Source organism: Clupea harengus, chromosome 15, assembly GCF_900700415.2.
Source record: "Clupea harengus chromosome 15, Ch_v2.0.2, whole genome shotgun sequence".
NCBI classification, from domain to species: Eukaryota; Metazoa; Chordata; class Actinopteri; order Clupeiformes; family Clupeidae; genus Clupea; species Clupea harengus.
Window position 1 is genome coordinate 17,120,099 of NC_045166.1, and position 24,061 is coordinate 17,144,159.

Sequence of the window (24,061 nt, forward strand, 5' to 3'; positions counted from 1 at the left end):
CTGCATCATTTCCAACAATTTCTCAGTAAACCCTTTTTCATTCATTAAGACATTTCTCCACCTTATATACATATTCCATCATGTAGAGAATGAGCTTCCCTGACCTTTTATTCAACTCATCAACTCCTATTGAGTTACACAAAGAAAGACAAAGACAAAGAACACAAAGAACCAAATGTTATTCTGCACACAGACTCTAATGATGACGAAACAGTGACAGAATATGAAATATACCTACAAGTCAGTGTTTTCATGAGTTCTACATCTGTCTGTTATGTGTGTGAGTATGTCTCTCACTCTCTCTCTCGCTGTGTGTGTGTGTGTGTGTGTGTGTGTGTGTGAGTATCTCTCTCACTCTGTGTGAGTGTGTTTGTGTGTGTGTGTCTGTGTGTGTGTGTGTGTGTGTGTGTGTGTATGTGTGTGTGTGTGTGTGTGTGTGTGTATTTGTATTCCTCATACTTGGATGTGTCTCAATGACTCAATGCATTTGTTGATGAGATGACAACGGCGCACTGTAACAACTGAGTGTGTGAGCACAGAAGACCTCTGATGGCTCAGTCAGTCAATATTCTACTTCTATCCTACTACTTGGGATCCCCGTTTTATCTTACCCTTATCTTCAATGCAATTGGAAGACTCTGAATCAACGATTTGTTGTTTGACTAATTTGGTCCCACAAATTCTTAATCTAGCTTCAAGATCTAAACATGTGCCTCAGTGCGTCAGTCTGATTAACTGTAGAGTAGTTTTGTAAAATAAATAAATACATAAATAAATAACATAGCGTAAATATATAATAGCGAACACACACACACACACATAGGCTATATATATATGTGTGTGTGTGTGTTTCATTCATTAAGACAAGTGTGTCATTTAATTACATTTACTAGTATTTCCATAAGCCATATGTCGGAACAGGAGGTAGGGTAGGCAACGTTATCACCTTCCTGGTTCCATGGTGTCTCGTGGCTTTACAGTAGGCTCTCTGGCCGTGTGCTGCAGCTTTAATTCCAAAGGGGTGACGTCAGATATTTTTGACGGGAGGAAGGAGTAACGGTATCCGCAGAGAATGAAGGATGTCAACAATGTCACGGATGGATTCTAGTGCCCGCTTCTCCGCACCACCATGATAAGTGAGGAGTTCGTCGCCGGGGCGATGGCACCGGCGGTCCGGAGAGGATGCTGGACCGCATGGTGCCAAGTGATACTATTCGCCGTGTCGGCTCTCGTGATCGTGGCGGAGAGAACCGCGCGTGAGTGGGCACCCACAATACTCCCGAGACGACACTTCATAACATAACCTTCAGAAGGCTACAACGGCTGAACCTGGCAACCTTACATATAACTTTAGTTTATCTTATTGATTTTAAATATTGCTTGCTGTAATTGCATACATTGTGTAGATGATGTTTGAATTCCCCTGCTAAATTCCAAGCATCTGTCTTAGCCGTTGATGTCAGGGCTTGTAGCTTATGTAGGACACTACGGAATGAACAGTTGATTAGTAGAATAGGTTTTGCGTATTTCAACGCTAAATCCGTCTCTTAAACCTTCAATACAAAACCAGTATCGTTAGCCGCACTATGCTGTGTGTGTAACCAAGGAGTGTAATATTAATATTCCTCTCACGATGTAGCTCGTAGCTCTGAAGAAAACGAGAGAGAGAGAGATTAGTTGTTTCGAGTCGAAGTTGCTTATGGATTTTCTTTCTTAGTTAAATATATAGGAAATATCTAGGCTATCCATTGCAATGAAGGATCTAGTTGTTTGTGTTACATTTGCTGCAAGTGTTGAAGTGTAGAACTGTCGACCAATCATCATTTCTGACTCACTCAGGTTACTCTGGTGGGCCAAGCGGTCTTGCCCGCAGAGCACGATGTCTTCCAGATGTTTTCTGTGCACGTTGTGATGCGTTGCCTATGCCCTGTTTTGTCATTGTACGACCAATTCCGTGATGCACCTGCAAGACAAGAGCGCAGTAAGGAGATCAATTACTCGAGCCGAAGGGTGGAGTTAAAAAGAGCTTTGGCTTTGGCACGAGGACGTCTTTCAGGAGGAATTAAAATACCGTGCGTGTGCGCCAGGGAGTCCCGAGGGCAGTGCCAAATCAATGAGTGGTCCTCTGCAAGGTCTGCGTGTGTGCGTCACGCAGAGAACTGTTCAATGTGATGCAATATGTGGTCATCAAAGTAAAACATTTGACAATTGTAGATAACAGGGGCAGGCTCATTACGAACACATATCCCATGGCACACAGAGCTACAGTCATGAAATAAAGGTGATGTCTGGCTGGCTGATCTCAAATAATCACTACAAACAAAGTGCCTCTATTGTTGAACCAAAGGTGTTCGGCCTCATTAATTGGTTTAGTCCATCTTATTCACTATTTTATTCTCTCTCTCTCTCATACACACACACACACACACACACACACACACACACACACCCAGAATGACGGGGACATGCATAGGCTTATCATCTCTCTCTCTCTCTCTCTCTCTCTCTGTGTCTGTCAGTGCTGTACTGCGTTGGATACTACCTGTGGGTGGGGGAGAGCCTGTGGGCAGCCTGGACCCTGGCGCTGCTGGTGCCGGGGGCACTGGTGCAGGTGATCAGCTGCTGGTGGTACCTGGCTGACGGAGACCAGCGCCGAGGCTTCCTGGCCCTCACACACCTGCTGCACCTTGGCATCTTCAAGAGGTGTGTGTGTGTGTGTGTGTGTGTGTGTGTCTGTGCGAGCGTGTGTGTTTGTTGGATGGAGAAATAGTGTTTGTGACCGACTTTTGTGCTAGGGGTTTTTGAGCTTGGTTAAAGTGCAGACATAGTTCTGATAGTTGTGTGTGTGTGTGTGTGTGCCTTGGTATGATATGATAAATGTGTGTAAGCCTTGAGCAGTTTGCATGCCCTGGGCTGTGTGTGCTTTGAGACCCTTTCCTTCTTGGTTTGTGTGCATTGCTCGGATTATCTCCTAGAGATTTGACCAGAAACCTGCCTCACGCAGAGCATTTACATCCATTAACTACTGTACTGAGATCAGATATCCGAGCACTTATACTAATTCCACCCATTACATGCCAAACATGGAAACTGACCCACGGGCAGCGAGCAGCCTCCAGAGTGCCATTAACTCCCCCTGGAGAAGCGAGTAATCAGTGTAATGTTACCATTTCCTTCCTTATTTGCTGCCCCTGCAGCTGTGTGTGTGTGTCTTTTGTGTGTGTGTGTGTGTGTGTGTGTGTTTGTGTGTGTGATTTCACTGGGACTTCTTCCAAGGCCCAAAGCTCGAATCCATCAAATTAGCCATGAATGGGGAGTCTGACACTCAAGGCTGCTTAAATAACCATGGCTATGAGCGTCGACGCAGCATCTGCGTTTTGCCGTATCCGCTGTGACGTCTACCGGATCCGGGGCAGATCAGGGCCAAAACCGTTTCACTGTCAGCCGCTGTTTGGATTACAGAGCAAGCCGTTCAGCTAGCCTCTAATACAGTGTGATGCTCATCTACCTGTGTGGTTACCATCTTTAACTCACACAAAACTGTAGAAAATATGTGCATTGAGTGAATTGGATGTATGACAAGTCACACAGCAAGGGACACTGAGCCTTTTCGTTCTCAGTTGTGCTGATGAGTAAGTGGATGTGTGTCTCCCCCTTGTGGCAGGTTCTGGGACTGCATGTCATCGGTGTTGCACATGCAGGGCTCAGCGGGTCAGCTGGGTATGGCCGTTATGCAGCAGGCTGACGTGGCGGGGCTCCGCCTGTTGGAGGCGCTGCTGGTCACGCTCCCGCAGACCCTTCTGCAGACCTACGTGCTGGTGGCCACAGATGTGGGCCTCTGCTCCCCAGGTACGGCCTGACATGGCCCCACAAACAAAACAAAACAAAACAACACAACAAAATCAACACCACACTAATTTGTGACATACGGTAAGAGTAACAACCGAACAACAACTGCCCCGGTCACACTGCAGTAAAAGCATTGCACTATTCATATCAGCTTTATTCTACAGCAGTGGTCACCTCGCCACTGGTATGACCTGTCCCACAAACAAAACAACACAACACACAACAAAAACTAAACCATACTAGGCTGTGGCATAAGAGTAACAACAGAAATAGCAACAATGCCATAGAAGCATAGCACCATTCAACTCATCTTAATTCTACAGCAGCAGTCACCTAGCCAGGCATTGATAGAATAATCAACAGACCTCACCAACACAGTTTGAACTGAGGGTATGGTCACAGGGATGTTGCAGAGGTAAATAGTGTAACCAGGTGTCCTGCTTTGCGTTGTACTGGGCAGCATTTTGACCCTTTGTCCTACATAGTGAGATCATGTCAAAAAGGCATTGGTCATTTGGTTTTTAATTGTCAGAAATAATAACACATGGATGCCTTATTTTACCCGCCCAGCATATGAGGGTTATCCGCTTATCCGGCTGCATAGTTTTTACTCTATTTAAGCAGCAATCTGGCTCATACAAATGCAACATAGGCAAGCTTTTCGAAAAGCCTGGCTTTCATCCAGTAGCTTAGAAGAGAGCAGTGGAGGTGGTTATTAAGAGGCTGTGACAGCTGTCAATCAAACTGTGCAGATGTGGTGCCAATAAACTCCTCTGTCACAAAAAAACAACGTACACAGGTGATGACACACTTACACAGGTGTTTACACAGTCAAAAGGCTGAACACAGGTTTCAGTTAGAAAGATATTATATCAAAGTTTTAGGTTACCTCTCGTAATGTTGGTAACATGTCCCACATTGTCCCACCCAAACGTACTACTTGTCCCAAATTTGGTCTCTTGGCATCTAGTCACCGTACAGATAAACCATTCCAGACCTGGCGTTAAAGTTAGAAACGTTTTACAGTCAAATTATGTTGATAGATTGATGGACCTTACATCTCCCTTTCTCATCCATGACCTCCTCCCCTCCTCCCCTCCTGCTTTTCTTCTCCCCCACTCTCTCTTCTCATCCTCAGTGTCCCTATGCTGTGGGATGTGCCTGTTCTCTCTCTCCTGGGCGCTGGTTCTGTTCAGTCGGGCGTGTTGTCTGATCCGGCCGGGCCATCTGGCCATGCCCCCTGCCGCCCTGCTGTGCCAGCTGCTGTGGAGGGCGGGCATGCTGGGCGCCCGCGTCGCCAGCCTCATGTTCTTCACCAGCGTCTTTGGCTGGTGGGTGTGCGGGGTCATAGGTGAGTGGCTACACACACACACAATCACACATATATATTTGTGCAATAATGCACAAAAACTCACATACACACAAAACAGACACCATATCTGTATGCTGTATGGGTTATTTTACCAGATAATGCATGTTCTCTGTGTTCCTCTTTCATCGTTGAGTATTGGTCACAAGCATACACACGCACACACGCGCACGCACACACAGACACACACTACACACGCACGTACACGCACACGCACAGGCACAGGCACACGCACACGCACACGCACACGCACACGCACACGCACACGCACACGCACACGCACACGCACACACACACACAGCTCTTGTGTGACCAGCTATAGCCAACTACTGGAGGGGGTGTGAAGAATGTTTCTCACCTGCCAGGCACAGTTATATACACACTCATGAGCATTCACACATCTAAAGTGTAAACAAACAAACAAATAAACATATGAACACACACACACACAAACATATGCGCGCACACACGCGCACACACACGCGCACACACACAGACACACACACACACACACACACAAACAAATAAATAACTGGAATGAGTCAGAGCTGCAGGCTCTTTAATATGTTTATACAGACACACACTTTAAATACACGTTTACAGCCACTTGAATACACATACTTCCACAAACACACAGATTTACAAATCAGATCAATTTCAGCACAATAGCCACAGAAAACTACCAAGGCTGCAGGGGGTATGCTGACAAAAGCATGGCTTGTTTTTCCACTTACTCGACTCAGTGTTTGGGAACTCAAAGAGAAAGAGTATTTCTGGAATGATTGCAAAAAAATCTACACAAACCCCAGTTGTGTCTTTAAAAAAACTGATTTGACAGTCTGAGGCGGTTCTTAGTTTGTCATCTGTTTGCGGGGTTCATTTCCATTTGTTTCAAACTCACTCTCCGAAGAGCTTTTAATAGAACACATTGTCACAAAAGGTCTTTTCAGTCAGCTGGTGTCTGTTTCCTAAGAGTAACAAACACCCTCACAAAGAGGAAGGCATTTTATAGTCTATAGCCAGAGTTTGGCATAGCTCTTAGAAAAACAGCCTGCGTGACTAAGGACCTTTTATGGGTTGTTTTTTCAAGAGGTTCACATAGACATGTACTCAGGGGCATGCCTATGTCATAAGACACTAAATGTTGTGTCTCTGTGTGTGTGTGTGTGTTGCTCTGCATATGTGTTGAGCTGGTTCAGTATTTCTGTTTGTGTGTGCCTACTTGAGTGTGTGTGTGTGTGTGTATTTGTGTGTTGCTCTATGTGTTGAGCTGGTTCAGTATTTTTTTGTTTGTGTGTGCCTACTTTAGTGTGTGTGTGTGTGTGTGTGTGTGTGTGTGTGTGTGTGTGTGTGTGTGTGTGTGTGTGTGTGTGACTTCAGGCATGTGTATATGTAACTCTGTGCATAAGGCTGAACATATGTGCTCTAATTTGAGGTTGCTAACACGACAGAAAATAAACAACATGTCTGCTTGCCCACTCTCATTCACTCACATTCTCAATACAAGTGTGTGTGACTATGTGTGTGACTGTGTATGTGTAGGGTTGTCCTCACTCCACTGGCTGCTGTAGCCCTCCTGTCTCAGTGTGTATGATCGTGTGTGTGTATGATCGTGTGTGTGTGTGAGAGTGTTGGAATGCAGGGGTGTGTATATAACCTGTGTGTATGTGTTATCCCAGGGTTCCACTGGGTGACGGCGTTCTTCTGGCTGATGTCGCAGCAGACTGACATCTGCGCGGGGCCGTGGCGCTGGCGTGTGTTCAACGGCACGCTGGCCATCGTGCACGTCTTCTGCTTCCTCAACGTCAAAGACGGGCCCTCGCGCTTCCGCATGGCCGGCTTCTACCTGGTAGGCTTCAAATGCACACACATTGATATACACAAGCCTACACACACACACACACTCACTCTCTCTCTCTCTCTCTCTCTCTCTCTCTCTCACACACACACACACACACACACACATACACATGACAGCATAGTGATGACACACTTTTTTGATCACACACACACACACACAGCTGATGACACTACAGTGGGGAAAATAAGTATTTGAACCCCTACCGATTTCACAAGTTTGGCCACTTGCAAAGAAATGTGTGATCTATAATTGTAATAGTAGGTGTATTTTAACAGTGAGAAACAGAATATCAACAATAAAATCCAGAAAACTGCATTTTATAACATTTATGACTTAATTTGTATTTGATGCAGAAAATAAGTATTTGAACCCCTAGCAAAACATGACTTAGTACTTGGTGGAACAACCCTTGTTGGCAAGCACAGACGTCAGACTTTTCTTGTAGTTGGTCACCAGGTTTACACACATCTCAGGAGGGATTTTGGTCCACTCCTCTTTGCAGATCCTCTCCAATTCCTTAAGGTTGCGTTTTCAATGGGAGGGAATGAGGGAATGAGGTTCAAGCCCAATATTCCACGTTACATGGCCCCATCCATAGTCCCCTCGATGCAGTGGAGTCGTCCTGAACCCTTGGCAGAGAAACAGCCCCAAAGCATAATGTTTCCACCTCCATGCTTGACGGTTGGGATGGTGTCATATTCAGCATTCTTCCCCCTCCAAACGCGGCAAGTCGAGTTGATGCCAAAGAGCTTGATTTTGGTCTCATCTGACCACATCCTGTCTCCCAATCCTCCTTAGAATCATTCAAGTGTTCATTGGCAAACTTCAGACGGCCCTGTACATGTGATTCCTTGAGCAGGGGGACCTTGCGAGTGCTGCAGTACTTCAAACCATTACGGCGTAGTGTGTTGCCAATGGTTTTCTTGGTGACTGTGGTCCCAGCTGCCTTGAGATCATTCACAAGCTCCCCCTGTGTAGTTCTGGGGTTATTCTGCACCTTTCGGATGATCACCGATACTGCACGAGGGGATATCTTGCATGGAGCCCCAGACCTAGAGCGATTGACAGTTGTTTGGTGTTGCTTCCATTTACGAATAATCGCACCAATAGTTGTCTGCTTCTCACCAAGCTGCTTGCCGATGGTTTTGTAACCCATTCCAGCCTTGTGCAGGTCTACAATCTTATCTCTGACGTCCTTGGTCAACTCTTTGGTCTTGCCCATGGTGGTGAGGTTGAAGGTGTGAAGTATGATTCTTTGGACAGGTTTCTTTTATACACGTCACCAGTTGAGATCCGGTGTACCTTGTTAGGCCTAATGAGGACTAATCTGTGTGCTTCTTGGGCACATAACTGGTCATTGGGAGCAAGAATTCTTGCTGTTTGCTTGGGGGTTCAAATACTTTTTTTCTGCATCAAATACAAATAAAGTCATAAATGTTATAAAAAGCAGTTTTCTGGATTTGTTTGTTGATATTCTATTTCTCACTGTTAAAATACACCTACCATTACAATTATAGATCACACATTTCTTTGCAAGTGGCCAAACTTGCGAAATCGGCAGGGGTTCAAATACTTACTTTCCACACTGTATGGTCATGGGCCTCTTCTGTTTGTGTGGTGAAGTATTATGTTTGTGTTTGCGTTATGGCACTGTGTCCAGACGATGGTTGTCTGTCTGTATGCTTAGCTCCTAACCCTTGGCTGACTCTGACTGAGTGCTTCTCTCTGGCTCTATCTGGCTTTGTTTGTGTGACATTTATCGTCAGTTAATAGTTTTGGTTGTGTAACATTGGCACACCTAAGGAGCACACACACACACGCACACACACACACACACACACACACACACACACACACACACACACACACACACACACACACACACACACACACACACACACACACACACACACACACACACACACACCTACACACACAGTGTTCTCAGGTCTTGTTACAGTAAAAGGAAACTTGTGTGTGTTGTTTGGCAGGTCATGTTTCTTGAGAACACCACACTGATGCTGGCCGCCTCAGACTTCCTGAATGAGGCATCGTGGGATAGGCTGACCATGCCCACTGCTGTACTCTGCAGTTTCCTGTCAGGTGAGTCACACTCCAGTTCTCAGTTCACATGCTTTCCAGGGTGATGAATAATCTCACACATACCAAAGTCTAGTGTTTTTTCATCTAGTCTCAATCTCTGTGATGATCTCCACTAATGTGTTGATATAATGAAAACATGTCCACTGGTGTTTGTAATGAATCTCTCAACCGAAAAAGTGCCACATACCCAAAATTTTTTTTTTTGAAAATCTGAAATTCTTGGCAACTTTTTTTTAAAGAGATATATGTCTCTGTATGTTGTGACTGAACTATCATGACACTGTGTCCCTCTCTCTCACCCCTCTCTCTTCATCATTCATCCATCCCTCTTTCTCTTCATCCAGGCTTGACATCTCTGATGCTGTACTACCGCTTCCTGCACCCCAAGTCCACTGAGATCTCTCTGGGCCTCCAGCATGGCGGTGGCAGCCACATGGGCAGCACCTGTCTGGACTTGGAGCGCGGGGAGTCCTCCTTCTCCCTGGGGGGCGACAAGACCCTGCCGGCACCCCCTTCCCTCCACCTGGCTTCCCACCCCAGTTTCTCGCTCTCTGGCATGGCCGGGTCCCTGCTGGAGCCCCCGGCCAACTGTGCGGGGGGAAAGGGCGGATGTGGCCAAGGGGGGTGTAGGCACCACCACTGGCTCCTCATCCGCCTAGCACTGAAGACGGGCGACCCCGGGAGGATCAACCGCGCCTACGGGGCTGGCGGGGTGGCGGCCATGCTGGGAGTGGCCGGATGCCCACCCGGGTTGAAGGGCGACGGGGGGATGATGGAGGAAGGGATGCTGGGGAAGGGGAGAAGAGAGGAAGAGGAGGATGATGAAGAGCAGGCTCTGGCGCCGCTGTCGGACTGCAAAGATGAGTTTCAAAGCGCCAGTGAGGATGAGCCCACTTCACGTGCGGACAACGGCAGGGTCGCCGGTGGTTCCGTCGAAGACGACGATGACGAGAGCCTACCGATGGAGAGTCCACTGGAATCTCCCGGGTCGGACTGCAAGCGCAGCTCGCCGGAGGGTAAGTCGGTGCTGGGGGACAGCCCCGAGCCCTGCTTCTGCCCCACCGAGTCCAGCTCCACGCTCTACTTCAGCGCCGACCCGCAGTCGCCCAGCAGCGCCAGCAACCCGCGGCTGGACCGCGACACCACCGCCTTCGGCTTCGGGGCCGAGAGTTTGGCTGAGCTGAGCAGCCCCGTGGGCAGCGAGCGCGGGGGCCATGTGGGGCCTCTGGGACGCTTGGGGCCCTGCTACAGCTCCACGCCCCGGCTGGATGGGGCGCACGGCGGGACAGGGACAGGGATAGGGGTGGGGGTGGCGGTAGGGGGGGACACGGGTTTGGGGGTGCCCCACCTGAGTGGACCACGGAAGCAGCTGGTGCTGTCTCGAAGAGGGCTGGAGGAAGATGCGGGTTTCTGAGGGTGCTGGTGTGTGTGTGTGTGTGTGTACGTACTTCAGTGTGTGTGATTCTTATTTATTTCAGCCATTGGCCTGTGTGTGTGTGTGTGCATGGGTATGTGTCTAAATATTTACATGTGTGTGCGCATGAAGGGTTGCGTCTGAACGCATGCGTATGTTTATGTATGCTTGTTGACATACATTTCCATGTGTGAGTGTCTTTGCGTGTCTGCAAGTCTGTATGTAATGACTCACCCGTTTTGTTTATCACTCAGATCTATTGTGTGACTGTGTGTGTTGGTGGGGGAGCAGGGTTGCGGTGCAGCTCTTCCCATTGTCTACCCCAAGGAGAAACCCTTGCTGTCTGGTTCTCCCCTCTCCTTCCTCATCTCTGTCGATGTAACTAATGTCAGCCACCACGGTTTAAAAGCACAAGCCTTTTACAGTCACCTGGACACTTTAAAAAAAAAAAAAAAAAAAAAAGCTCTGGGGAGCCATAACAGGGCCTGCTCACAAGTGGTAAAGGTGCTATCGACAAGCTAAATAGCACCTTTAAAGCTTCTGAGCAAAACCAGTAAAGCAGAACCAGTTAGATACCGTTTGAATCTTCTCCAGAGCTTTTATTATGACACCACAGAGCACTCTTAAAATTCTGTGACACAGTTCTCTCAGATGACAAAGAGAAGCCCTACTCAAGATGGCTGACAACCATGCTTGTCATGCCGTGGCTCCTTCAGATGGGCAGAGAGCAGGACTGTATGGTATATTTTCTCCTGTTCAGTGTGACTCTTTTCTTTTCTCTCTGAACTTGGACTTCTTCAACCTCACCTGTCTGTGGCCTCTCTTTTCTGTGGGTACATTTGTTGCAAAAAATAATATTAATACTTGTTCGTTTTTATGGGTAATTCTATTGCAAAGAACTATGCTGGACAGATTTTTTTTGTTTTTAAATATCCTCCTTTTTGCGGACCTCACAAAGTAAAGAGTTGTTTGGACGTGATCATATCGCTGTCAGGTGTTTTCTCAGGCAGTCTCTATGGTATTTTCCTAATTTATTGCATAACCTGACTGGTTTTGGAATTATGATGCTGTATTTCGTAAATATGTTAATTCCCCGATGGAAAAATGAACTAATTATATGGAAGTTAATGGGTTTTAAAAAAAATTAAAGTCAGAACTTGTAATATTGTTTATTTAGGTCTATTGATGAGGGGGTAAAGGATTTCAGCCATCTACTTCAGCACTTTCTGTGTCACTGAACCATGCGCTAAAGCTTGGTTTTAAATCACTGCTGTACATGAAAAAAAAGAATATATTTCATCCAACTTGCTGTGTTGGAGGCTGTGAAGGGACAACTTTTTATTTTGACAAAAATCAACTTGGAGATTTTTACACTGTGGAGAGGCTCTTCCTGTTTCGTATTTGTGTCTGTATTTGTCACATAGACCTGCAGGGCATAAGCTGTCTGTCTGTCAGCCAGCTTCTCCCTCGCTGAGTGAGGTAATCAGTTTCTGGTCTTCCCAGTGCTCCGTTAGAAATAACTTTTACCAGTGTCCTTAAAGCAATAAACACCTGCAAACACACACACACACACACACACACACACACACACACACACACATACACACACCCACACAGAAGAACTCAGACACAAAGCTGGAGAAATGAGAAGGTAAATGACCGTTTGTTGTGTTCTGTACAGATATGACTTTTTAAATAAGTGATGAATAAATCAATCATATGTCTGTATACCAAAATTCAAGAATGTGTGGTAATGTCATTGTTTCAGAGATGGACTTCTGGTGCAATATTTCGTCCAAAAGAATATTGTTTTATTCATGTCATTTAGCACTCTTTAACACAACAATGTATATATCTAGACTAGAGGGTCCTTTCTCCCACTGATGCAAATGCTATTACCTCATTCTTTCTAAATAAAACAGCATGTGTTCCACGGCTGACACTTACTAGGTTATTGAGATAACCCACATGGCAAATCAAGACAATGTTCCAATTAACTTTTGGGGTACTGACCCTACCTTTTGGACCAGATTAAAAACCCGAATTTCTTGGGCAAAACGAGTTGAAGTAGTGGTATGTCTCCTGTAGGCGAAATAAAATACAAAGCTTCCCTTACCTTTAATAAAGAATGTTCAGACGCTCCCTTTAAGGCGTCGCACATGCGCAGTGCTCCGAAAAAGTTAACTCTGGACTTCTTAGTCGGAGAATTTCTGCATTAAGGAAAAAGTCAGAAATCGAGGCAACCTCGAAATGGCTTTCCGAAGAAGAAACAAGAGTTACGCTTTCTTCAGTCAAGAATTTCTCATTCAGAACCATGCAGATATCGTATTCAGTCTGGTTATTTTCATCCTGATCGGACTGATGTTTGAGGTGAGATGTGGTCTTACCCTACTTTTTTTCTCCCTCAGTACAGCTGTAGTTAGCGGGGTTGACTTGTGGGAGCAAGACCAGGCTATTGGAGATGTCTAAAGACACGTAGTCGGAAGAACAGTAGGTTGTGGATTTCGTGAAAAATCGGTTGAAACAGCCTAAGTGAAGTATCTCAGCCCGTAGCCTTGTCTTCATAAGTTGATAGGCGTTAGTTGGATACAAATGTAGCCAGATATTAATTTGGCATCTCCCGGTTACTTTGTGACATCTTCGTTTGCAAGTGTACGCTGCATGTAAAGAAGCGTTTAATGTCTGTGGAGTGTTGCAGGAAGCCCAGCTACATTTAGTACATGTACATGTAATAGTATTATCAAGACGTAACGTTAACACGACATATAGTGCTAGGATAACTTCCTTTGTGTCTGTAAAATGAAACATTCGTTATCACCTTTAAGATATTCAACATATAGCATGGGCCTACGTTACAGCCTATTATTACCAATGATGGAACAAAAACTTTCAACAAGTTGCGACAGTGCAGTGACGTTTTAAAGCTCTGCACTATCAAACTTATAACTTTTGACTCTGGTTTTCATTTTTAAAATTCTCCGTTTTAAAAGTCATGGGATTACATGAATCTCTGACTACTGTCACTGCTGCTCGCACTCTGCTCCCCTGCGGTCTCAGAGCGATTCGGTTGAGTACGGTCGCTGAATGGATGTGATCCTCAGCAAACTGCCACGTCTCAATCTCTGAGCGAAAAGCCAGCGGGGCTTCTCCGCCAGGAAAGATGGAATCCGCGTTTTTCTGCCGGTGCACCACCACAGACTCTTCGATTTGTTATTTGTGGAATGTTGGGCTGAGTCAGCCGTACGTTTGATTAAAACAAACAACACGTATGTTTATGTAAGGGGAGTTTGTCAGAGGAATTTGGGCTTCTGTTTTTTTTCCCTCTCTCTCCCCGGGATAAGGTGAGATGTGTCGTCATAGAGCTGATGGCCAATGACTCCTCTATTTGGACAGGACAGAAGTAGACATACAAGGCACCAAACAGTCTTGGCTACTCTTTTCTGGCTAACTATAGCGCTTCTTCTGTCAGTGGTTTCGGTGGGACCGTCCACAGTGGGGAAATTCCCACCATCAGTTTCATGTATTCGGAAATGGCTCAAACATCTGAGCGGCTCAACGGGGCAGTTGCGGTTCTTTGCACACAGTTAGAAGGTAATGGGTAGCCTACGCGCAATGGAGTTTTGCTTCAGCAGCAGAGAATGTGTGTGTGCGGGCTATGCTCAGTACAAACGTTGTCATTATGCTTTGCCGTACCCTAGACACATTCAGTCAGCTGAAGAAGGGCTTTGGTTAACCATACTTGCCGGCTTAATGTAACCTTTTTAGCGAGACACGAGCCCACATTCTATGCAGGGGGGTTTCTAGGGACTCTGGGGGCCCCAAGTAAAAGTCTGAGCATGGGCCCCCTGACCCCCCCCCCCCCCCCCCCCCCCCCCCCCATCGTCCACACATCTACAAAGGGTATTAGTTCAACCTTTACCTTTTTATATTATTATAAGTACTGAATAAAGTACATGCTATACTTGATGTAGTGGCAGTTTGTGCATGTATACATCATCAGCAGAGCAATAGGCGGAAAGTGGACTGCTAGAAATAATTTATATATATTAATTATTGTAATAATTAAGTCACAAGTCACTGTCATCTTCACACTGGGATAAACTGATTCTACCTTCTTTAGTAGGTGTGCCTGTTTGTGGAGACATGTAGGCCTACTTATTGGGATGCATTAAACAAGCCCTCCAGGATCTTGTGAGGGTTTGTTGTGATTATTGTGACCAATGGTGACTGGATTTGCTGTGGGAATTCTCAAAAATTGCAGTTAGAATTGTAGTGATTATTTATTTATTTATTTATTTATTTATTTGCAATTTCCTGCAGGAATTCCTAAAAATTGTGATCCCACCAGGATCTTGCAAGAGTTGGTTGGGATTTGTTTTGGCCAAAAGTTCAGAATTCTCAAAAATTGTGGTTGAAATTGTAGTGATTCTGAGTTAAATTAGATCAATCGTAAATAATGCAGGAATTACATTGCTTAATTTTTCTTTGTGTGGAAATATTGCGGTAACAAGAGAAAATGTGCAACCCGCAATTACAATTGTGGGGAATCCTTATATTGGTAAAAACGCAAGATCGCGAAATCCTGGAGGGACTGATTAAAAGTGTAAGTTCGCCCCAAGGCCCTAAGCCTAACTCCACCCACTGCATAATTTTTGGGTTGAGAGTTTACTACACTGAAAGTCTATGACTCTCATGACATGAAGAAGACCCCAACGGTTAACTCTACGTCAGCATTGGCCTTGCAAGGTTCAGGATGATTTTAAACAGTAGGTGGCGTGTTGAGGCATTTTCAACCCATAAAATGCATTGACCTAAAATGGAATTTTGTCAATATTAACACCAGTATTGGTGTATTTCATCACAGTTTATTTATGTCATTTAAACACACATTAAAACAGGTTATTAAAACAGTGTAGGCAATAGTTGTAGCAGCCAAAACGTTTTTGCAAACTCCTTACAAAACACCTAGTTAGGCTACTGGCTAGCTAGTTTTTGTTATAATTGACAACCCGTTTATCTGCAGGGACAAATTAAACAGTTGCCATAGATACCTCCGTCGACATAACAGACTCTCACTAACCAGTGTTTTGTTTTTCTACTTGCCTTCCTATCGCCTGCGCTTTCATTTAGAGTAGCTTTGACCGGTTGTTGAATTTCACGGTGTTGCTGCGCTTGTAGCCAAGTTACGAAGCTCCTAGCAAGCTAATGGTATGGGAATCCATCGGAGGTTTCTGGACATGTCAGTGTAGTCTCCTGCAACAAAAATCATAGATTTCAAAGGGGGTTCTCACAGAATTGTCATTGCTGTGAACTAACGTAATCAGCTGTCCTCAGGGGACCCCTTTCAGCTCGGAGCCACGGGCAAGTGCCTGCTTTGCCTCCCTGTGGTAACGCCCCTTATTCTATGTATTCTGTCACCCCAGGGTGCCACTTAAAAAAAACTGAGCATTGGTAGGAGGATGAGAGAGTATAACATGCTCACCTTTCTCAACTGGAGTACTTTCTGAGTGTGATTTGTGTGCGCTGTTGCTATGGAAACGCAAGAGACAAGGTGACCTTATTATTGTTCAATCTGCTTTTCTTCCAGGCAACAGCAAAAACAGCCATTGTATTCATTCAGCCCCAGTATAACATCAGCACACTATCATCAGGTGGGTTTGCATGTCATTTCATCTACTTCTCATCTTATTATTTATCCATGGTGGGATAATTTAACAGAACATCCACTTTTGTACTTGTGTCCAGGATGTTAGGATTTCTTGTGGATTTGAGCACCTCTCTCTTTCCAACACAATTAGTGTGTCGTTTCACAATGTTTCTTTGTGTTTTATTTACTTCCACACAGCTAATTGCATTGATGGGCTGAATACTGCTCGAGAGTATTTGAGATTGGACCATTTCCCCAAAACTAGAATGTATAGAACCTCTCTTTGCAGTAGCCTGTTTCTTTGCAGCCGGCTTAGGCATGATGGCATGTTCAAGTGCAAGTCCTGGTCGTCCCTTTAGATAGAGGCATAGAGGCCCCTTCTGCACATCTGTTTCTCCATTTTCTGCCCTTCTTTCTCTCTGTCTCCCTCACTCCCCCCCACTCTCTCTCTCACTTTCACACACACACACACACACACACACACACACACACACACACACACACACACACACACACACACACACACACACTCACACATATGCACACACACAGCTGGAGCTCTATCTAGAACAGGAGTGGTGTTTTTCTAAAGATACTGCATGGCTGTAGAGGTAGTTGTTTTATGAGAACTGCCCTTTCAAAAACCTGACAGATTTCACAATTTGTCTTCTGTTGGCTGTGATTACTGTCAGAACTGGGTTAGAATGTTTTATCCTTATCACTTAGCCAACATATTTTGTAGGAGTTGTGATGAAATTTGGCAGCAGCGTTTCTTAAGTCTTTCCCTTCAGGGAAATAAAGGCCAGGCCGTAATGGATTTGAGTTCAAGCTGCTTTTTTAATTTCATGCCATGCTGAGCCAAACAAATGCGCTGAGCCAAAGCAGCCAATGCTGAAGGAAACTTTCCTTCTGCCATCTTTGACTGACAACTGTGTCTGCAGTGCATCATCCCCCAGTGTTTTCTTCTTTCTTTGCACTCTCTCTCTCTCTCACTCTTTTGCAAACTCACACACATATAGAACATTTTTTATTATGTATATTGGAAATGCACAAACATAGCAAAACAGGTCAAGCTGTATCAGTGTGTATCAAGCATGACTGGTCTGATTGTCTTTGCAGAAGGGGAAGTCACTCTCTACCACTATGGCTGGAAGGACTGTGCCACCATCCTCTTCTATCTCTTCATCACCATCATCCTGCACGCGGTGGTGCAGGAGTATGTGCTGGACGTGAGTACCCCACGGCCTCATGGGTGCACTGGAAAGGGGAAGTAGTAGTAGCAGGAGGGGGAGGAAGGAAGAAACCCATGGTTTCACTATGGCTTCTGCAAAAGCATCTTGCAGCAACTTAATAACCAGCTCACGGTTTGGTGTGGAAACACTTTAAACGGACCACATCATCTGCGTCAGAGTGAGTGAGACACGAGAGTCTAACTAGCCCTCATGAAATGGCCAAAGATTCGGTGCAGTCCTTGGTCATATAATCCATTATACCTTCTGTTGAATTTGGCAAAATTCTCCTTGTTAGGTGAAAATTCACCCTAGTTACCTCAGGACTCCGGAGCTGCATATAAGTATATTTATTAGACAAACAACAACAACAATTGCAATCGGGCTCACTCCCAGCACAAGGCTGAAAGTGAAGCCATGATAAACACATCGCACAAGGTTTATATAGACAGAAGTTTAGTGTTCAGTAGGGATAACCACGTGGTGGATCTCTGACGTCCGAGGCTCCCTATATTGCATAGATGCCAGTTTTGCACAAGGTCGGAAGAAGCTTATCACCTCTGGTCTAAACATGCTCTTGTACAAATGCAGACTAAGTGGCACCTAATATTCTAAGTTACACACACGCAGAAACACAGAAAAGCCATGTTCCTATAAGGTAATTAATAATACAAGGCACTTGATTATTATATTCTTAAGTCATTAACAGTGTTTGGAAATGATCTCCATCACTCCTTGCATTCTTTGAGCTGTCAGCCCAGTGTATGTGCTGGGGGGGGGGGTCTTGTTTTCATCCACAGTCCTGGCTCTATTCATGGGAATCAAACAAAGTGGCTCGGACCAAGTCATACACTATTCCAGCCAATCAACAAAGAAATAGGAGTATGTTTGAGCTCACCAGCCTATCGAAATACAAACAACCCTTTGCCAGGATTTAGGACTGCCTCTTTAGTTATTGGTGCCCTCTTCCATTTTGTTTTGTGCAGTATAAAAAAAGACAGAATTTGAATTTCACGTACGACCCTGACAGCTGTGTGACTGATATTTCTCTTTTTTAAGTCATGGCTTCTGTCCTACTCCGTCCTAAATAGCATTAAATAACTGGAGGGGCAGGAAAGTGGCCACTAGGCATGTATAAACCGTACTGGCAAATGGGCCGATTCTGAGTGTGAGCGCATTGTTTACTTTATTGAGTTAGCAATTCACTTTGAAGATGTGATTGAGGAAGTCTTTGAAAGGAAGAAGCTTAAGTATGCAGAACTGGTTGCGGAAGTGCAGGAACGAGGCTGGCAAGCACACACAAGACCAGTGGAGATATGTGTTCGAGGCTTTGTAGCTAAATCGACCACAACGTTTCTGTTGAATTTTGGTTCACTCTAAGGAGCTTTAAAGAAGTTGTCTGAGGCTGCTGAAAAAGCAAGCCAGTGGTTATGGCTGAGGCACTATTTGGGGACATATGAATGAACCTGTATTACGTGAAGAAGCCTGTTGTTGCTAGATGTTCTGGAAGATGCCATGGTGGCATACTTTGACATACTTCTCAAGCTCTTCTGGATTTTGGCCTGCATCAACTGGGCATGGGTATAGCTACAGAGCCCATACTTAGAGCCACCTTAAACTATGGGGCATAAGTATGGTTGGAGATGACATACTTAGAGCCACCAGCAAATGGGCCAAAGTATAGCTGAAGAATGGGATTTGATCATGGTTGTTGTGGGGAAGTCTTTCAGTGATACTCGGGTGTGTCTTGAGGTGTGTCTCTTATTGTCTCTGATATTGGCATGTGTACTAACCCCTCGTGAGTATTGAGAGGGTGGTTCTGGGATGCCAGACACCACCATTGAGCCTTCTGGAGGTAAAGAGGGCCCAATTCAACGAAACATTGACAAAGGAAGATTCCCACTTGATAACCCCAGTGAAATGCTTACGAAGGCGTCTTTGTTGTTGTTTTTTTGCTGTTGTTGTTGTTAAGTATTGGTAAGTATTAGTATGATGGTTGTAGTGTACCCTGTTATGTTAAAATACTTAGGCTAGGTTGTTGGGTATGAATACTTGCATGGGATAGTGAGAGGTTTGGAATGTAACATATTTTCCTGTGTATAACTAAAATTCAAGTACCTACTGAATTACTATATTTAATTGACTAGAGTTTGTACTTTACACTTTTCCCCCACCAGAAAGTCAACAGGCGCCTGCACCTCTCAAAGAGCAAGAATACGAAATTCAACGAGTCGGGACAACTCTGTGTGTTTTACTTAGTTTCCAGCATATGGAGTCTTTATGTCCTCGGCACGGTAGGCCTCAGCTCTGTCTCTCGTTCCACCAATAGGAAGAAGTCTTGTCTGTAAACATTAGTCTCTGATGCTAAATGCTAATGCTAATACTAAGACAACTGTATGTTATATCTGTGGGTTTTTAAGAAGTTAATTATTTTTTACATGAATTCAACTGTCCTATCTGGACTAAAATCACTTCCTTCTGGCAGAAACACGTTTACCCTCCCTCATGCTGTCCATGTTTGCAGTCACTGTAACAAGGCTGACATTCCCTCTTCATTTAACTGGTTTCATTTTTTGTTTTTACTTCTCCAGGAGGGTTATCTGCTGCACCCCAGTAGTCTATGGGAGAATTATCCTCATGTATATCTGAGGTAAAGTGTGTGTTTTATTCCAACATATTCTTTACAAATGAAAACAAAACTGGCTTTTACTTCCTCCCAGAATAAATTGGGAAGGAATTTTCAAGCTCTGTATGTGGAATGTGTAGATATGGGTGTGATGAGAAGCCTATTCCTCTATTCATATCATTTGTGATTATGCATTAGAAGGAGGAGCTCAGTTGCAGTCAAACGATTAGAATCAAAGATGGCTGCTCTCAAAAGAAAAATAAACAACTGAGCTAGCATCACTGATGGGACATTATATTTAAATAAACATCTATATATAAAATGAATATATAATGAATAAATCAAATTTGAGCGGAGGGTGCTTGTCCATCTCCTTTGGCAGGTTTCAGGTGAAGTTCTTCTACCTCACCCAGCTGGCCTACTGGCTCCATTCCATCCCAGAGCTCTACTTCCAGAAGGTCCGCAAGGTAGGTACATGGAGGAGGAGGTGGAGGTGGAGGTGGAGGTGGAGGTGGAGGTGGAGGTGGAGGTGGAGGTGGAGGAGGAGGAGGAGGAGGAGGAGGAGGAGGAGGAGGAGAGGAGAGGAGAGGAGAGGTAGAATAAGAAGAAGAAGGATGTGTGGTGCAACTTGGGGTTGTCATGCTAAATCAATATAGTGGTAGTATAGTATTTGAAATGGCCTGTAATGTTTACCTACAGTATATGAGTACAGACAAACACCTAAATAACCAATAAGAAGAATTTTTAGAGGTGGTGAGGGTGTGTGTGAGGGTGGTGTAGTTATCATACTCTAAATTACTCTAAATAAATATATAATTTTGCGTGTGTGTGTGTTTAGGAGGAGATCCCTCGGCAACTCCAGTATATCGCACTATACCTGCTGCACATCATGGCCGCCTACCTGCTAAAGTGAGTGCAGCACCTGCTCTCCTGTCGACCGCAGGAATAATCTGACCGTAAACCTCAAAGCATACCAAACACCTTTGATGAGCTGTGCCCTGATGTGTCAATCTCCCTCCCTCTCTGTCTCCCTCTCTCTCTCTCTCCCTCGCCTGTAGTCTGACCCGTGTGGGTCTGGTGCTGCTGTTCCTGCAGTATGTGTCTGAGCTGGGCTTTCACATCTCCAGACTCTTCTACTTCACAGACGAGAACCATCACAAGATGTAAGGCCATACGTGCTTGGATTTGTAGCTTTTTTTGTCTTCTTTTCTGCAACACACTTATGCTTTATGACTGTTTACATCATGCTGTTGGCTTCAGACAAACCTGAACACATACGATGAAGGTCCCAACAGGCCGACGAGACTCTCTGTATGCATATGGTGTACTGTATAGATTTGTACCTGTTGGGAACATTGTAAGTCCTTTCAGCTGTAATCTTCATGTGTGTGTGTTTTTGTGTTTTATAGGTTTGATCTTTGGGCAGTAGGGTTTGTGTGCACACGGATGGTCACTCTAACACTTATGTTTCTGGCGGTGGGTTTTGGACTCTCCCGTGCTGAGGACCAGAACTTAGACTGGGAGGCGGGGAACTTCAACACAGTCTTTATCAGGTCTGGATCCAGTGCAGCCCCAATTAGGCAGAACACAAGCAAAACATTATGCGCTCTCCCTCTCTCCCTCATACCTGGCACAATTGCATGTGTTTCAGACAAAAACATCCTTCATTTTAATAAGTGCTTTTGTTTTTATTGGCTTTCTCAATCTCTTTCTTTTACATGCGCACACACACTTGAGACAAGTGAAATGAAAGCAGTTTGGTAATCATTCAATAATGCTTTCCTGTAAGTGGTGTGTTGTAATAGCCTTTTGGCTGTCTTTTCATGGCTGTCTCTCACTCTCCCTGTTTCTGTTTAACTGTTCTCCTTTTCTCAAACTCTATGTCCTATTGTCCTGTCTCCTCACTCTTCCCTTCCTCCTATTCTTTTATTATTTCTCTTTTTTTCCCACTCACTCACTCACTCTCTCTCTCTCTCTCTCTCTCTCTCTCTCTCTCTCTCTGTGTGAGTGAGAGTGAGAGTGAGAGTGAAAGAGAGGTGTGTGTGTGAGGAAATGAAGACATTGTGTGTATATACAGTATATATATATACACACAATGTCTTCATTTCCTCACACACCCCTTTTGTTCTCTCTCTATCTCTCACACACACATATACACACAATTTCTTCATTGCTCTCCTCGAACAACCCTTCTCTCCCTCTCCCTCTCCCCCCTCAGGATGACTGTGTTGTTCCTGGTGTGCTTCACGCAGTCCTGGCTGCTGTGGAAGTTCATCCGCTTCCAGCTGCGACGCTGGAGAGAGTTCAGGCTGGAGCAGGCGGCCCGCAAGAGGGCGGCCACCAAACAGAACCCCTCGCGCTCTCTGAAGAGAGACTCCGGTACGCCAGTAGCCCCCTCCCACCTCAATGTACAATACACACACACACACACAATCACACTCACATACAAAAATATACTAACAACACACTTGTCTACACGCATACAGAACATATATACACACACACACACACACACACACACACACACACACACACACACTACAGTTATATTCACTCTCCAATAGTCTGCACTCCACCCCACAGTTACATTCACACATGCATCCTGTGGCAGTGTCTCCTAGAATGACCATCTACAACCTTCCTTCTCAATGTGCCTCTGCATTATTTTGTCCTTCTCTCCTCTCTCTCAGTGGGTCACCATGAGAATGGGTTGGTAAAGGCGGAGAACGGAACCTCCCCCCGGCTGAAGAAGATCAAAGCACCTTAACCCCAACCGCACCCACCCACCTGCCCCAACTCAACTCGATCTGGATCCCCGCCCTCAATCCCTCCCTCCCTCCCTCCCTCCCGCTCGTGAGACCCACCTGCCTGTGGCCATCAGAGAGGATGAGGACTCCAACAATCTCCCTCTTTCTCCGCTCTCAGAGGGCGGCGGCAGGATCACTTAGAGAAGCGAAAGACAAGATCCCTTACATGAAATTGGGAGGAAGAGGCTACACACACACACACACACACACACACACACACACACACACACACACACACACACATACATACACGCACACACATGTTCGGAATCACAACAGACAATCAGCCAAATTTTCTTTTCTTTTTGGATCAGTATTTTTATATTTTGTTCTGTTTTGGTATAAAGCTGCCTGCCTGCAATTCTACACCGCTGGACTTGCTCTCATATCATTTTTTGTATAATACAAGTCCTATTGAATTTCTGACTAGCTTGTAGATGTTTTTCATTGTTGCTTTGCCAGACTCAAGGCTCTTTATGTCTGTTGTGTCTTGCTTGAGGCTGTAGAGTTGCCTTATCCAGGGGACTGGTGCTATGGACCATTGGAAGTATAGTACGGTGGCCCTTGAAGGACATCCAGAGCGTGTGTTCTCCCCTGTTGGAGGACCGAGCCTGCCTTCTTTGCCCCCTGGTGGTTACTTACTCCCAGTCAGCGTCCTACAAGTTCCGTAGCAGCCATCATCATCGAACTTGGTCAGCAAGTGCAGTTCTACATTGTGGTGTTAATGCAGTAGCTGACAATGCTTTATCTTTATTATCTTTATTTTGGCTATATGTATGTAGTTTCCAGTATCAGATCATATTGTACATTTATATTGTGAAATGTAATTGTTGTAATTATGAAAGAAAAAGTTTCCAAAAAAACATAATCTTTTTTCTTTTTTGTTTATGGAAAATATTGACCGTAAAGCCATGGATCCTCTTGGCTTCAAGTATTGGAAATAAATCCATACAGGTATATGTTGCTACATTTCAACTTGAAAAGAGAAGGCAAAGTTCCACTTTGTGAGTTCCTCAGCAAGAGTCTGTGTATGTGGTGTGGTGTGTGTGTGTGTCTGGGGAGGAAGGGGGGGTTTTAGTGTCTCGGGCTGTGAGGAGAATAATGGTCCATTCTGCAGACCAACTTTACGACTGGTGAGGTCACTTTTGTTATTTTG

General features: G+C 45.0%; 2 protein-coding genes across 2 annotated transcripts; both read left to right on the forward strand.

Annotated features, from left to right (window-relative positions):
• The first annotated feature begins 841 nt into the window (after window positions 1–841).
• Window positions 842–12,332, forward strand: xkr5a (XK related 5a). The gene is made up of 7 exons (XM_012835552.3): window positions 842–1,256; window positions 2,520–2,703; window positions 3,665–3,849; window positions 4,988–5,200; window positions 6,898–7,067; window positions 9,071–9,182; window positions 9,527–12,332. The coding sequence occupies exons 1-7, from the start codon at window positions 1,130–1,132 to the stop codon at window positions 10,594–10,596; spliced, it is 2,061 nt and encodes a 686-aa protein (XP_012691006.1). The 5' UTR covers window positions 842–1,129; the 3' UTR covers window positions 10,597–12,332.
• A 502-nt stretch (window positions 12,333–12,834) lies between these two features.
• tram2 (translocation associated membrane protein 2) lies at window positions 12,835–23,864 on the forward strand. The gene is made up of 11 exons (XM_012835585.3): window positions 12,835–12,966; window positions 16,184–16,247; window positions 17,363–17,472; window positions 19,650–19,766; window positions 20,064–20,122; window positions 20,481–20,565; window positions 20,937–21,007; window positions 21,157–21,261; window positions 21,508–21,651; window positions 22,317–22,477; window positions 22,789–23,864. The coding sequence occupies exons 1-11, from the start codon at window positions 12,847–12,849 to the stop codon at window positions 22,863–22,865; spliced, it is 1,113 nt and encodes a 370-aa protein (XP_012691039.1). The 5' UTR covers window positions 12,835–12,846; the 3' UTR covers window positions 22,866–23,864.
• The last annotated feature ends 197 nt before the right edge of the window (window positions 23,865–24,061 follow it).